Source organism: Metopolophium dirhodum, chromosome 6 (assembly GCF_019925205.1).
Source record: "Metopolophium dirhodum isolate CAU chromosome 6, ASM1992520v1, whole genome shotgun sequence".
NCBI lineage: Eukaryota > Metazoa > Arthropoda > Insecta > Hemiptera > Aphididae > Metopolophium > Metopolophium dirhodum.
Window position 1 is genome coordinate 31,675,944 of NC_083565.1, and position 16,427 is coordinate 31,692,370.

General features: G+C 27.3%; 1 protein-coding gene across 1 annotated transcript; it reads right to left on the bottom strand.

The window, feature by feature from the left end:
- Positions 1-2,395: 2,395 nt before the first annotated feature.
- LOC132946461 (major facilitator superfamily domain-containing protein 6-like protein B) lies at positions 2,396-15,632 on the bottom strand. The gene is made up of 8 exons (XM_061016468.1): positions 15,461-15,632; positions 14,156-14,517; positions 13,717-13,878; positions 13,387-13,654; positions 13,110-13,300; positions 12,857-12,993; positions 10,682-11,046; positions 2,396-4,402 (listed from the first exon to the last, which is right to left on the bottom strand). Exons 1-8 carry the CDS (start codon positions 15,525-15,527, stop codon positions 4,185-4,187), a joined length of 1,770 nt encoding a protein of 589 aa, XP_060872451.1. The 5' UTR covers positions 15,528-15,632; the 3' UTR covers positions 2,396-4,184.
- Positions 15,633-16,427: the final 795 nt, after the last annotated feature.

The window sequence follows — 16,427 nt, forward strand, 5'->3', positions numbered from 1 at the left end:
TTTATGAATTCCCAACTCAAAATTATTACTAAAACTTAATTATCAATAATTTACTATAATTTTCATGATTTTTCCGTATTTTATCAATATTTGAACTTTAAATGCTTATAAATAAAAATTGTGACTAAGAGTTTTTAATATTTTTAAAATGTCATTGTAAAAAAATAGTAGGAGCCTTGTATTAAATTTTCAAGCTTTATCAAACAACAAATAAAGTTTTATTGGCATTCATAGAAAAAAAGACTAATAAAATTGGAAACAGAAAATGTTCCTAAACAGTTCGAAACAAATCAAAATATTTTGAAAATTTTATCGTGTATAGAAAAAGCAAATATAAACGACCAGTGAAAATGTCATGTATATACGTTCATTTGTTTAAATATTATACCAAAAACCAAAATCGATTTTGTCAAAAACCTATTTTGCTTAAAAATTCCCGTCGCTTTCCCATCGAACAAGGTACTATTGAAGAAAATCGATGCAGTTTTACAGCCCCAAACCGTGATGACAGACACAAAAAAAAAGAATAAAAAAAAATCCGGGTAAGTGGATGTCGCTCTGCTGTACAATAGGTTACAAGTAGGTCACTGTAATGGATGGTCTTTATTAATTCAATGATATAATATCATTGTATAAGAAAAACGATTCTGAGTGAAAACAGTCAGTCAGCTATATCATAGGCTGACCTACCAAGTATATTTTTTGATATTATTGTGAATAAAGTAATTTATATATAACCTATTTACGTGGAGCCTAAGAGCATTGTTTTCAATTTTCAATCCTTAGCTATAAAAGTTGAACATTTTATAAATTTTAACTACAAAATAATTATTAAATTATAAATTTGATAAATGTTGTCAAAATTTGAACTTTAAATGCTTATAAAAAAAATTGTGCCTATGTATTTTTAATATTTTTCAACTGCTATTAGAACGATATATTATCAGGAGCCTTATATTAAATTTTCAAGCTTTTTTAACCAACAAATAAAATGTTATTGATATTTATAGAAAAAAACAATTTAAAAAAAGGAAACTGAAAATGCCTGTAAACAGCTCAAAATAAGTCAAAATATTTGGAAAATGTTACGGTGTATAGAAAATGCTAATATAAACATTCAGTCAGCATTTCATGTACCTACGATCAATTGTTTTAGAGTTGCACCAAAAACCAAAATCCATTTTCTCGAAAACAGATTTGGCGTAAAAATTCCCGTTTTCACTTAATTTTTCTTTTGTTTTTCACGTCGCTTTTGAAAACTACTGGGAAATTTTTACTTTTGACCCACCAAAGTACCAACTAGATTCACTTTCCTATCAGAAAAGTTACTGTCGAAGAAAATCCAAGCTCTTTTACTGTCCTAAAAGGTGATGACAGACACAAAAAAAAAAAATAAAAAAAAAAACACACATCATTGTAAAATTAATACATAATTCATCGCTTTGTTTAGAATCTAAAATACATATCAATGTAAAATCAATACATTCATCGTTCCACTCAGAATCTAAAATGCATATATTACAGCGTTACTGGCTACTGCATTAGTTATTTCGTTACAGTAGTTATTGTAATTTTCTTTACTCTGCAATTGACAACTAAGTTCATGAAGATATATAAATTATAAAATATCTACCTTATGAATAATTATATGATTTTAACCAATAAAATAACGTGGTGGTTGAAAGGTCAGGTGCAGCACAGATTTATTTGGCCTCGATTCGTATAGTTTAATTCATCACCGATAAGCCGTAATGTCCTATCCAGTACTTTATTATCTATGAATATTGCACATACACAGATGTTTAATATTATAATATAGACAATATTCATTGTTATGTCCTCATCTAAATAAACTGTTCAATCGGCTCGGACGACACCCATCATCGACCCTCGGCCCGATCTGGACTGAAACAGCATTCTCCCTGCGTACGCCTTGGGTGACATTCATACTAATGAGTAGAGCTAGGATTTTAATGACCTAAAAAATACCCAAAAATGCACTAAAAAAAATGCAAAAATGACCTAAAAACTCTAAAAAATGAACTTAAAAAATGACCAAAAAATGTACTTAGATGAGTGAAAAAATTTATTTTTAAAATATTAATTAATAAATATGATTTATGAATAAAATAGGTATAAATTTGACTTGTGAATTCAACCGCTTCCTGGTATAATTATTCTGAAAAATCAATAAAATCATATTATATTAAAATAAATTAATGAAAAATATGTCATATTTTTTTACCTGTACACATATTATTGCATTGCATAATTAGATGATTCTTAAGATTTTCAAACAGGAAGCTGCGACGGCGGTCAGATAAAATGTTTTTATATGAAGAAAAACTTCGTTCAACGTCCACAGAAGTAACAGGGGCATATTTGAAATGAACCATATCATTTAAAGTTAGGTCTTCCGGAATACCATCTCTACTTGCATTTTCACCGTCCAGAATAGCAGATATATTTTTTAAAACTTTGACCCATTATTTTTCATCAAAACATTATTCAGTTTGTTTGATATTGTTTCTCCGATTACATTAGGAGCAAGGGACAATGTAGTTTCAATTTGTTTAATTGTATTAATAGTTTCTGATAATAAGACTCCAGAAGCCTCCAGCTTTTTTATTTCTGAAGGAAAACATTAAATTTTTTCGTATTTACTACTAAAGCTACTATTGTATACCTATATAGTTTTGGGTTCGTTCGATATGTAATCTTATCTTACTTACTCTTAGATTACTTTTTCAATAACAATGGACTGGAGTAGGTGTTATTAGTATTGTCAATTGGCAATTACTAATTGCCTATAGGTACTAGTTAGGATAACCTTTACAACAAGTATTAAAAAAGCTTAAAATAAACAAAAATTAGTTAAAATACACAAAATGAACGTAATATTTGTAATGAGTTAGTAATGAGCCATATAATATTTAATGTGTGTCAATAATAAATGTAATTTTTAAAATATCTCAGATATATTAATTGTATTCTTAATTAGTGTCAAATTATAAGTAATTCAATATTAAACCTATTTTTTCTTATTTCGTTTATCGAATATCTGACAAGTGTTGAATTAGGGCGAGTTAATTAATTATATAATTAAATCCTTATATTATAATATATTACGTTTATATGTATTTACATGTGTGTACACACATAATATGTAAGGAGGTAGTGACTTAAAATGTGTGTACGCAATATGCATAAATAATAAAACATAATATTATATGAGTAAAAAGAGTTAAATACGTACATATTTATTAATATTAAAATTTGGGCAATATGCGCCACTATAGAAAATTATGGACCGGTTGAAAAATATTTCTCAAAGTGCCGAGACTACCCAATCCGGCCCTGTTAAAACTTATCCTAAAGAAACAGTTAACATAATAAGCGTTTAACAAATAATAATTATGAAAATAGTTACAATAACAAATTACTTAAAATATTACTTCAAGTATAGGTACATTCCAGTTCATTTATTATTATATCATTGTCTATTTCCATCAAAATTGATTTTTCTATATAATATTTAAACATCATTGATTCTAGATCATCGTTAGTCATAAAGTTTCTCAATCTATTTTTTAACCTAACCTAACGTTCTTTTTCACGATATTTGATATTCAGCGGGTTAAATATTAGATTATTTAAAAAAGTAGGTACCCACTTTTCCGCCATTTTAATGAAAATGAAATAATAATTCTTTATTAGTTTATCAATTAGCTTAAGCTTGATTTTTAATTTCTTAGACAGTGGACAGTCTACTTTTTTTAGTGTTACGCTGGTTAAAAATCGGAGCTTTATTTCGAATTACATACAAAAAAAAAACACACGTCATTGTAAAATCAATATAGGTATTCATCAATCCGCTCAGAATTATTCAAAAACAATTGTATGTAATAATAGAAAATCTGCAATTTATTAGCAACAGTCAATTTTCAATATTGTTTGGTGGTCCCTTAGTCGTTGAAGTTTGTGCGACAAAGACGTGATGTAGGCCAAATAGGCTATACTATACGTTCGCGGTTCGAATGAATTATTTAAATATTTTTTAAAGTAGCTAATATATACTATTATATAAAACATTATTCGTTATTTTAGAATTTTTCTGTATAGTAAAATTCCATTTTTTTTTTTTACAATTTTATAAAAAATAAAAAAATAAAGAAATCAATAAATTAGATTTCGATATCAACGTCATCATTTTTCTGGTTATTTTCTGTCATAGGCACTGCGACAAAATCATAATTTTTCAAATCTTTAGTCAATCCAAAACGGTTGCTTAGTATGTTTAAAAAGCACAACATAGCAGAACTGTAGGCGAAAAATCGAAACGACCACACTCCACCATATGAACCGAATAAAAATCCACCCAGTAGACTACCTAAAGATTCACCTGTAAAACATAATCCATTTTAAAATCGTGTTAGGTATAATGTTTTTATACAACGAATCAAATCAAATTAAAATTTTAAACTGAAAGATTAACTTGTAAAAATAAATACGTATAGGTATTTAAATATTATTTTTACGTATATCATTTGCATTACCTAGGGCCTCTAAACATTTTCGACATTACAAAAGTTAAATGTATACTATACTGTAGCTATGGTTTGTTAAAATAAATCAAATTATTTTTCTGAGTAATCACTGTAGTTTTTGAAAAAACTTTATCCATGTATATAATATATCGGGTCCACTCAGTACCAACAGGAAAAAAAAGTGCAAATTATAAATAATATGATTTACCAATTAATGGTAATAATACCATTTTACACAATTGTTAAGATATTTTTATTGTTATATTAATTTGATTTACCATAGTTATGAGTCATAACCTAACTGATTAGAACTACTCTCATCTCAGCATGATAGCCATAATGGCTTGGAGGTGACTACATCTCTTCAGTTGTAATGATAACTTTTTTGTTTTTGTGTAATATTTTTGTAATTGGAATTTTTTTAATAAATTAATAATTATTATTATAATGTTTGCGCAAATGCCACCAAATATGTAATTTAAATGTCTATTTAAACTAACCATCTAGTAACCAGTAGCGTATCGAGGGTTTTTCATCGGAAGGGGGATATAAAGATTTTAATAGACATATCAGTAAACACATATATTCATATTATTATATATTTGTTGTATTCTGTACACAATTTGGTCTCCATGTAGATATGCTACCACTGGTAACAACACGTCAACAAATCATATAATATTTTATTATGATTGTATACATTTATTATTAATATGAATTCATTTTGTCCAAGAATATTTAACTAAATAGGTAACAGATTCCTGATAAATGCGTTCGATAATAATGACGTTGTCATTATAAAATTGATTTTTTCGAATAATCGTCAATTCGGTACATAATAATAATTACTCTAAAAGACTTTCATACATTTCCATGTTTTCCTGGTTGTATTGTATGCTAGTTAAACACACAATTCGTTTCACAATGCGAAAACAAATAAAATTCGAAACATTCATAGTGTTTAATTATTGCTAATACATATTTTATATTTTTGAGTGTTTAGTTTAGAGCATATTTTAATTATTATAAGGTAATATTTTGTGGTGAACTATGAACATATTCAATATTTTCCTAAATTGATACATATAGAAGGAAATGAAACTATAACAGAAACTTTTATTGTATTTGTACATAAAAACTTATATAGGAATCTAGTAACTCTACCAATTTTATATCTCTGTTTCAACACGGGAAATTTTAATTTTGATGTAAGACATTTACACAAATTATGATAGAATATCGTAATATTATATTTTTGTGTAATACTCATAGTCTATGCCTACGCTCTATTACAGTGTTTGGAAGTAAAGGATTCCTGTAACGAATTCCTTCTTAAAGAACGGCACGATGAACGAATTCCTTTTTATAAAAAAAGAACGAGGAAATGAACTAGTTCTTTTTTTCAAGGAAAAATAAAAAAATTGTTCGTTCCTTTCTAGTTCCAATAATTTACACAGATAATTATGTAAATAATTTAAATTAAGATTTTATTTTAATGTGTATAATGTATATTGCTAATTAGTGATCGTTATCGAGTATCGACGTTAAGACAATCGGCCTACGTTAGCCAACAATTTAATTTTGAAGAAAATCTCAAAATAGAATTATAAAATATGTACCTACCTATACTTATAGTTATATATTATAATTAAAAATTAAAGAAGTATGCATATGAAAAAAACAACATAAGTGATTAAATAAGAATTTTTATTTTATTTGGAACTAAAAAAGGAACTCGTTCATTTTCCAAAGGAACGAATTCTTTTTTTTTTAAGGAACAAGGAACGGAACGAATTCCTTTTTATAAGAAACTTGCCAAATACTGCTCTATTATAGTTATATACATATTAACATGTTACTTTTTAAATAGGTAATCCAACATAATGGTTACATTGTACCTATATTTTATTATCGTGGGCGAGATGAGTGGGCTTATAACTATTATCACACTTATAAGATAATGTAAATTTTAATAATTATTTAAAACATTTATGTACTGCAATAGTTGAGTTAGTTAAATAAAATTAGTTAATACTATTTATTAATTACTATTTATAATGCTAATATATTATGAAGTTCCACCTATGCGTGGCTATCTACTTCACAACAAAAATTTAATATAAACTTCCTCTTAAGTGTTTTTAGCGATAACAAAAAAAAGTTTACTTTTTTTTTTAAAGTTAAAATGTTGACAAAAATCATCAAGATCAAGAACATTTGTAAATTATTTATAATTTATACAATAATTTATAAAATGCTTTCAACTTTTATAGCCAAGCTTGAAAATTTGACACAAAATTTTTTGGAGCTAAAAAATACACAAGCGCAATACTTTTTTTATACTCATTCCAAGTTCAAATTTGGTCGAAATTAGATATTTAAAAGAAGAATAACGATTTTAGTTTTTTTTTTTTGTAATCTAAAAATATTATTCATGGGTCCCTACTTGAAACTTTTAAAGTTTATTAATAATTATTATATTCTATACACACAATTACATTTACAAATGCAATATTTTCGGAAAAAAATAACTAAACCTACTGTATCACTAATAGTTAAATAAATAACTTTAATAACAATAAAATCATAAATTATGCTTGGCAATAAATTCAGGCCTTGGATTTTAATGCCTTAAAAAAATGCTATTATGCCCTAAAAATTTTAAATAATAAACTAAAAAAATGCAACAATTTTATTTAGTTTTTAATAAATTTGATACAAATTCTATTATAAATTTGGTTTACATAAAATATCGATTTAAAGGATTTTAAAAAAGTATTACAGATAGAACTGATCGTATTGGACTTTTTTAATCTGGAAGTACAAATTTTTTATATTCATAAATTATTATTTTTTTTTATTGGTTTAGATGATATAATTATTTACCTGTATATAGTTATAGTTTGTTTAATTTATATAAAAATCATGTAAAAGCATGTAAAAATCTTAAAATAAATTTTCAAAATCGCCACAAAAATCCTAAAATGTTCTAAAAAACGAAAAATGACCTTAAAATTTAAAATCGTCAAAAAATGCTAACATTTTCAAAAAAAAGTACCGATTTGCCTACATATTTTTATTTATTATTATTCGTGCGTGAGATCATTCCCAATGAAAATCGTAGTATTTTTCATGATACCTATTATGAATCGATAATGATACCACTAAGTTGATTTCTTCATTTTATTTTGTTAGAGCATTTCACCCAGTGTTGGGAAGGAACGCGTTCCTTTTATAGGAACGAAGCTCGGAACGCGTTCCATTTAAAATATAGGAACGAGGAACGGGAACGAGTTCCTATTTTGAAGGAACTTGAACGAAAATTTCCGTTCCTCAAATAATGAAAAAATTTTAACACGTTGAGTGCCACAGTATATTTTATGAAGCGCATATAGTGTGTTTCCGCGCCAAAACTGAGCCGCGACGCCGTCGGTCGACTACGTGTCGTGTTCCGGGTCGTTTCCGGTTCCGCGCGCCAAATTAGTTCTTCTCAAACAAAACAAAATGTCAGTATAAAAATATTTTTTCAAATAAATTGAATTAAAAAAAAAAACAGATTGTTGTATCATACTATGTCCTATACTCCTATGGGCTATAAGCCTATAACCTATAGCATATCTCTATGTGTGGTGTATCGTGTATAGTACACACTATACACTGTATACTATACTACTATAGTAATATACATGTATAATATTATGCAATTATGCAATATGAATGTATATATATAAAGTTTCAAGTCTACGCTATACAACTTTTGAATTATAACAAAAAAAATCTAAGACAAATCATTTTTGTTAAAAATCGGTGCTCCTAGAAAGGAGTGAGTTAACCGATTTCAGTGGTGGTCAATGGTGTTTTTTGCGAAAAATGTTTAAGTCAGAAATAATCGGTTAACTCTCTCGGTTCGATTATTTCTGACTTAAAAATTGTTCGCAAAATACACCATTGACCACCACTCAAATTGCAAAAAAAGGAACATGAAGGAACGGGAACGCGTTCCTTTTTAAAAAGGAACGGGAACGCGTTCTTTTTTCGGGACAGGAAAGAGGAACGGGAACGAGTTCCTTTCTTACAGTAGGAACGAGGAACGGGAACGAGTTCCTTTTTAAAAGGAATTTTCCCAACACTGATTTCACCTTGCTTTATAGAAACACTTAATCTCAAGTGTATAAAAATATTTCCATAGTTTACCAATGCCATCGAAAAGTATTATTATCCCGATTATATTGTTCGTGGAGTCGTCGGGTGACATAATTTTCGCGTACAACATTTTCACCAACCCTCCCAATGCATATGACACGCCATTCAGTAGCTAGCTCTATTGCAATGATCCAAGCTGGATTCCAGATGACTGTGTAAAAATACATCCTGGTGATCATGTAAAAGCATGTAAAAATCTTATAATTAAATTTCTAATTACAATTTGAATTTAGGAATAGGCTCCTTAATATATTGTTTTGAAAACTGATAAAAAATATTAAAAATCCATACTAACTATTTTTTTTTTATAAGCATTTAAAGTTCAAATATAGATAAAATACGTAAAATTCACAAAAATGTGCAAAATATTTTGAGTTTGAAATTCATAAAAACTTTCTATTTTAATTGAAGATTTGAAAATGTAATATAAGATTCCTAATAAGTATGTCAATCTTAATCAAAAAAAAAAAAAAAAAATGTCTACTAGCAGATTAAATAAAATTGTTATGAACGTTTTAAGTTCATATTTTTACAATATCGGATATTGGATATTCACTCGATATTTCTCATGTAGCGTATTTATTATTTTACATGAAAATTTCACTGAATGTTTATATTTTTATTTTCTATACACCATACTTTTTTGAAAATATTTTGACTCTTTTTGAGCGGTTTACGAGCATTGCCAGTTATCAATTTTTTTAATTTTTTTTTCTATAATTGTCATTAACATTGTATTTGTAAGGTAAAAATGGGTGAAAATTTAATAAAAGGCGCTCCTGAATCCTAATATATTGTTACAATAGCAGTTAAAAAATATTAAAAATACATAGGCACAATTTTAAAAAACATTTTAAGTTTAAATTTTAAATTATATATGAATTAATAACTTGATATTCTTTTCAATAATAATATTACTAGTTTTTCACTGATTTTATTACCTACCTACTTTTTATACCATGTTAAAGCATTCTTGGGGGAGGGGATGGGGGACAAATGTTTTCTGCAGAATATCAACTTATATTTTAAGGAATTGTTAGTTTCATTCAAAAGAGGGTCGTGATGATGAACACATAGTTTTTATAAAATATGCTGTACATATATTTAGTTATAAAAATGTTTTTATTATGATATATAATTAAATTAAGTTTAAATTACATTTTAAAGATGTTCAATATAAATGTAAACAGAAAATTGATACCAATAAAATTGAATTTTTTCCTTCACTTAGGATTTAAGTACCCACGTATATTGATTAAACAAGAAATATTTTTGTTTTAAGGCAATGAAAACATTTAAAAAAAAAAATAACTGAGAAAGTTTTTTTCTGCAGTAGATTCTATCTCGTCGTCGATACGGCGACTTACACTTTAGTAAACGACGTGTTAAATTTGAATTCAATAATATATCCTGATATATTGCAGTTGAAAAATATTAAAAATATATTATGTGCACAAATTTGTTAATAAACATTTTAAATTCGAATTTTGACAACATTTATCATATTTAAAATGTAATAATTATTTTGTAGTTAAAAATGTATACAATTTTCAACTTTTATATCTAAGGATTGAACGTTTAAAATAAGGTTCCACTTAAATAGGTTATATATAAAGTACTTTATTCACAATAATATCATAAAATATACTTAGTAATATCATAGGCTTCGCCCAGAATCGTTATTCTTATACAATGATATTATATCATTGAATTCAAATTTAACACTGTATAGCAGAGTTTTACTTGCCCACCTTTTTTATTTTTATTATTCGTGAGATCATTCTCAATGAAAATTGTTCTATTTTTCGTGGTATTATAAATCGATAATGAGTGACTACTACTATAAGTGGATTAATTCATTTTTTTTTTTTTGTTAAAGCATTTTACATTGCTTTATATAGAAACACGAAATAACAATTTTTATAGTTTACCAATGCCATCGAAAAGTACTAATATCCCGATTACAGTGTTCGTGGAGTCTTCGGGTGACATAATTTTCGCGTACGACATTTTCACCGACGCTCCCAATGCATACGACACGCCATTCAATAGCTCTATTGCAATGATCCAAGCTGGATTCCAGATGACTGTGTAAAGATACATCCTGATAGCCATGGCTCCAATTGCTATGGCCATGCAGTTAATGTGACCCATCTTTCTGATTATCCAACCGGACCAGAAAAAAAATGGTATTTCACCGCCAAAACATTGGATGCCTTGAGCTAGACCTTGAAGCGTTTTTAGCCACGCCCGTTGGCTGTTGTCATTGTTAGCAGAAACCAAATCCTCCATGTACCTGAAGAATAATTATTAACTGTAGTGTCGAAACGTTTTAACGATGAAATATTATTTTGCAAAATCTTTAATCAAATATACTCTAGGGAATCTAAGACATTTTCAACGCAGTCGTTTTTAACACGTGTTGAATAATCATTTATGTAGTTATGTGAATATGTAATAATCGAATATCTCCTTGTACAAATGTATATGGACAGCAATTATTCAGTAATCACCAATAATATAATATATGAAATATACGTCAAACGTAAGGGCATCGTCACATTAAAAAGTTTTTAAGGTTAAAAGATAAAGGTAACACGAAATATTTCGAACGCAAAACGTTGAATTTAATTTGCGATTTTTTTACTGCATAAAGGACTTAATATTACACCTATTTTTAGTTTGAATTTGAATTGCTTACATTTTTTTTTAGCAACTTTGATTTAACAAGTTTTCTTCTATCTTAAAAATTGACTTACCGAAATTAAGCCAAAGTTTTGATTTACGCGTGTTGTTTATCGTATTTTCAACAATCTATTAATAATTAGGAGAAAATAATGTAATTGTGCTTTATCAATTTATTATGAATATTCAATGTTAGTATTTAACATTTAATTTGAAAAACAACGTCAATTCGAGCACTACAAATTTACTAATTACCTATTACTTATTAGAATTGTACCCGACAGTAGACAAAAATTACATTTTTATTTTCATATTTTCTGTCTTCAATAATATGTAGGCAGTACTTGCCTAAATCAAAGGTACTTGACACTATCACATACCGTGATATTTTTTAAATATAATTTTAAAAAAGGGAGTATCTCCACTGCATGCAGATGCATCAGATATGTATATGTCTTGTAAATGTAATACATTCATCGCTACGTACAGAATCAAAAAAAGTTTAATTAGATTGCTATGGTAACCTAAATATATTAATCATCGGTTGCTAGGGGTAACCTATAGGGTCGTTATAACATTAATTTAATCGTTGTTATTGTTTGGTTGTTGTAACAACAGTAACGTGTAATCTGGCAGAAAAAATACAATAATATTTTAGGCTCATAGTCTCAATTTGACAGTGTTTGGAAGGAACGAGTTCCAAAAGAAACGGATTCCTGGAACGAATTCCTTTTTAAAGAACGGAACAATGAACGAATTCCTTTTTATAAAAAAAGAACAAGAAAACAAACTAGATCTTATTACAAGGAAAAATAAAAAAAAATGTTCGTTCCTTTCTAGTTCCAATAATTTACACAGATAAGTATGTAAATAATTGAAATTAAGATATATTTTTTTTAATGTGTATAATGTATTTTGCTAATTAGTGATCGTTATCGAGTATAGACTTAAGACAATCGACCTACCTTGGCCAACAATTTAATTTTGAAGAAAATGTCAAAATAGAATTATAAAATATGTACCTACTTGTATAATATATTAGAATCAAAAATTAATGAAGTATGGATATGAAAAAAAACATAAGTGATTAAATAAGAATTTTTATTTTATTTGGAACTAAAAAAGGAACTCGTTCATTTTCCAAAGGAACGACAAAGGAACGAATTCTTTTTTTATAAGGAACAAAGAACGGAACAAATTCCTTTTTTTTAAAAAAAGAACGAGAAATGGAACAAATTCCTTTTTAAAAGGAACTTGCCAAACACTGCAACTCGATGACGTCGCGGTAACGCTCTCGGTGTCACATAACTGTATAGAATGACCCCAGCTATAAGACATATACATGTCAAAAAACACTTAAATTAATTACAAGTTAATTAATGTATTAATAAAAAAAATGTCTTCAATTAGAATAGACTCACCAGAATAGAAAATGTGTAATAATTGAATGGAGCAATGAGATTGATATTACCCATATATAAAATATAATCACATAATGTTTAGTAAACATTCCATATATACTCTTCCATTTTCCTTCGGTTTTTTTCGTTTCGATTACCTATAAAAGTTACAGGACAATATAATGGTTTTTTTTTAGTAATTATTGTGCACAATAAATTGAGTATTAAAATATATAGATTATGATGTATAGCATAGAGTCAGGAAATAACTTACTTTAAGACGTTTATTTATGACAAATAAATTACAAATTTCGAGTAAAATACAAGAATAAAAAACTGGTGAATATTCTTTTTCCTTTTTATTAATGCTAAACCAATCCACAAGCCATCCGATGAATATGGAAAAACTGCCCCAACCTAATGATCCCCAACATTTTTGTTTTCCAAAATCCTCAGGTTTGTCTTCTAAAAATAAAATTTGATGTAATTTTTATTTCAACTACATAAATAATAAATATTATTGACTTTGGTATCATTGTATCATATTTTACCCAAAAGATCGAGACATAGTGAGTTTTGTAAAGTTTTCACTATAGCTATGCAAGTAAACAACGCAGACATAGTTAAGAAAAAAATCCAAAATTGATACAAATTAAGAACGTTTCCTCTGTACGTCGGCACAGTGGCTATCCGCATGATGTCTTCATTAGAACATGCAGAGATGTGGCAAAATGTTTTTAGACGACATTGGCATGTTAGAGGAATTTCCGTACCGTTCATTTGGACGGACAACAAGTGGAAAACATACGAACTTTCAGTCTGAGATCAAATTAATTAAATATTAACAAATACATTTGAATAAAAGATAATGGTAATATTACTTGTTCCATATCTTTCAATTTTAATGTAACATCAATCCGACTACGACCGTTTATATTTTCGATATCATTATTGGTAGTTGTCATCCAATAATCGCTGAAATCTGATTGATTGGTTGATTTATTTATTTGATGGTCACACGACTTCGTATTTTGACAAGTCAGCTGAATAAGATGAACTAAAGTTGTTTACATGTTTAAACATTTTAAATATAAACCGAAATTTAGTGAAATTTAGTGAATTTTAGTCTCCTCTGTAGTTATATAAGACATATTATGTAGGTATGTCATAGTTCGTTATTGACACACTGACACACATTATAATATATACGACTACACTGCACCGCAGAAATATACTATCATTATTTAGCATTTGTTAAAACAAAACTACGGTTCCAAGTCCATACATTTTAATATTTTTTTAAATATTGTTTAGTCTCACCTTGCATGTGATCAATTCATCATTGTTCTCTTCATCAAACATCGACGTGTTGTGTCTATTTTGTTGAACGGTTTCGGCACGAACAATCAAAATAATTTCAGATTCGCATTTCATTTCTACGCCTATCTCCTCCAAAGGCACTTTTGGTACGAACATGAAGAAAAATAAAACCACGCACAGCAATAGTGTCATTGTAAAAAATAACGTTTTTTTCACCCGGAATATGTCGACGATTATACCAGATAGAGGTGACATTACCATTTTTATTATCGATATAAAAGTCATAATGATACCGTATGTGGTTATTGAGTACCCCAATTGTTTCGCTATTGTAGGTAAAAATCCAATTATAGGACCTAAACCTGTGCGAAACGAAAAAATAAATTAACTAAAATATAACACGCAGAATATGTTTTTTTCCTCATATCATTTTGTAAGAGTATAGGATCGTATTATATTAAAACATTATTTAATAATTAGTATTATTATATTATGAGCTATTTGTATTAGATGTACCCTACCTAATAGGCACCGAAACCTTCAAAATATTTTTCGTACATTTGGTTCGTGTATAATAATAAAATTATGTTATATAAAATTAACGTAAGACATGAAAATCGGTTCATTTGATTTATATTTAATGTCAAAAATCTTAACAATATAATAAAAGGCTCCTAATATTTTATTACAATGACAGTTGAAAAATATTAAAAATACAGTAACAATTTTTTTTTATAAACATTTAAAGTTCAAATTTTTACAAAATACGTAAAAATCACAAAAATGAATAAAAAAATTTTGAGTAAGAAATTTCTAAAAATTTCTAAAATGTAATACAAAATTCCGTTTTTTATAGTTATTTTTTTGTAATTTTATAATTAAAATTAAACGTATCGGCTACCCTATTAAAAATAAGTAGGTAATAGCAATATAAATATAATACATATAAAATAACCACACTGACAAACCGTCATCGCTCAGAATAGTTTTTCGTATACAATGTTATTATAATATTATCATTAAATTCAATTTTAATACTATCCAGTGACAAGTAAAAGCAAAATAATCTTTATCAAATTTATTAACTGAGTTACTTATATTTTTTTTCTTAAAAAATATATTGTTACCTAACAAGTAAAGTACCCGTATAGATATTATTATGAATTTATGAGTACATTTCTAATAACTACACAATAAAATAACCAAATTGACAGCAAATCAATTTTCCCAATATTTATTTTTTAAATGTTTTCATTGCTTTAAAAAAAAAAATATTTATGATTTAATCGACGTAAAGATACTTACATCCTAAGTGAAGGAAAAAACTCAATTTTATTGATATCAATTTTCTGTTTACATTTATATTGAACATCTTTAAAATGTAATTTAAACTTAATAGAATTATATATCACAATAAAAACATTTTTATAATTAAATATATGTACAGCACATTTTATAAAAACTATGTGTTCATCATCACGACCCTCTTTCGAATGAAATTAACAATTCCTCAAAATATAAGTTGATATTCTGCAGAATACATTTGTCCCCCCCCCCCCCCCCCATTCATGCTTTAACATAGTATAAAAAGTAAGTGGGCAATAAAATAAGTGAAAAAATAGTAATATTATTATTGAAGAGAATATCAAGTTTTCAATTCATATAATACATTTTTTATTTATTTGACTTTATGATTCATTCTTATGCATATTTACAAATCAGTATAAAATAATTTTAAAAAAATATTATCGTCTTAATGTTCTATACCGCGTTGATTCTACGGCTTAATATTATATTATATTGAGGACATCGACCTACACACTATATTATCGATTAACCTTTTACAATATATGAGTTTCAATCCGAATAATTATTTAATACATGTCTTTAAATCATTTGATTCATTGGTGACATTTAACAAGCCAGACGCTAGTGCAGGAATCAGAAACCTGTCGTCCTTCTAAAATCTGGCGACAATAATAAAATTAGCATTGTAATTGAAATATTATGTACCATAATTTCATTCACTGTTGAAATTTATTTCAACTTTATTTTAAACCATGTTCTTTTGGATCGCAGACGCCAGACGGATACAACAATTTTGACGATAACAAAATGTTGATATTTTTCCTTAGAATAAGCTTAAGATTAATGCCGCGTTATTGATAATTGTTGGATTTAATTCTTCTGAAGTCATTCTGCATTGTTCGGAAACAGCATACTGCAGATATCAATATAATCTGTTAACGTGTGTTCAGATCTATTCGTATTA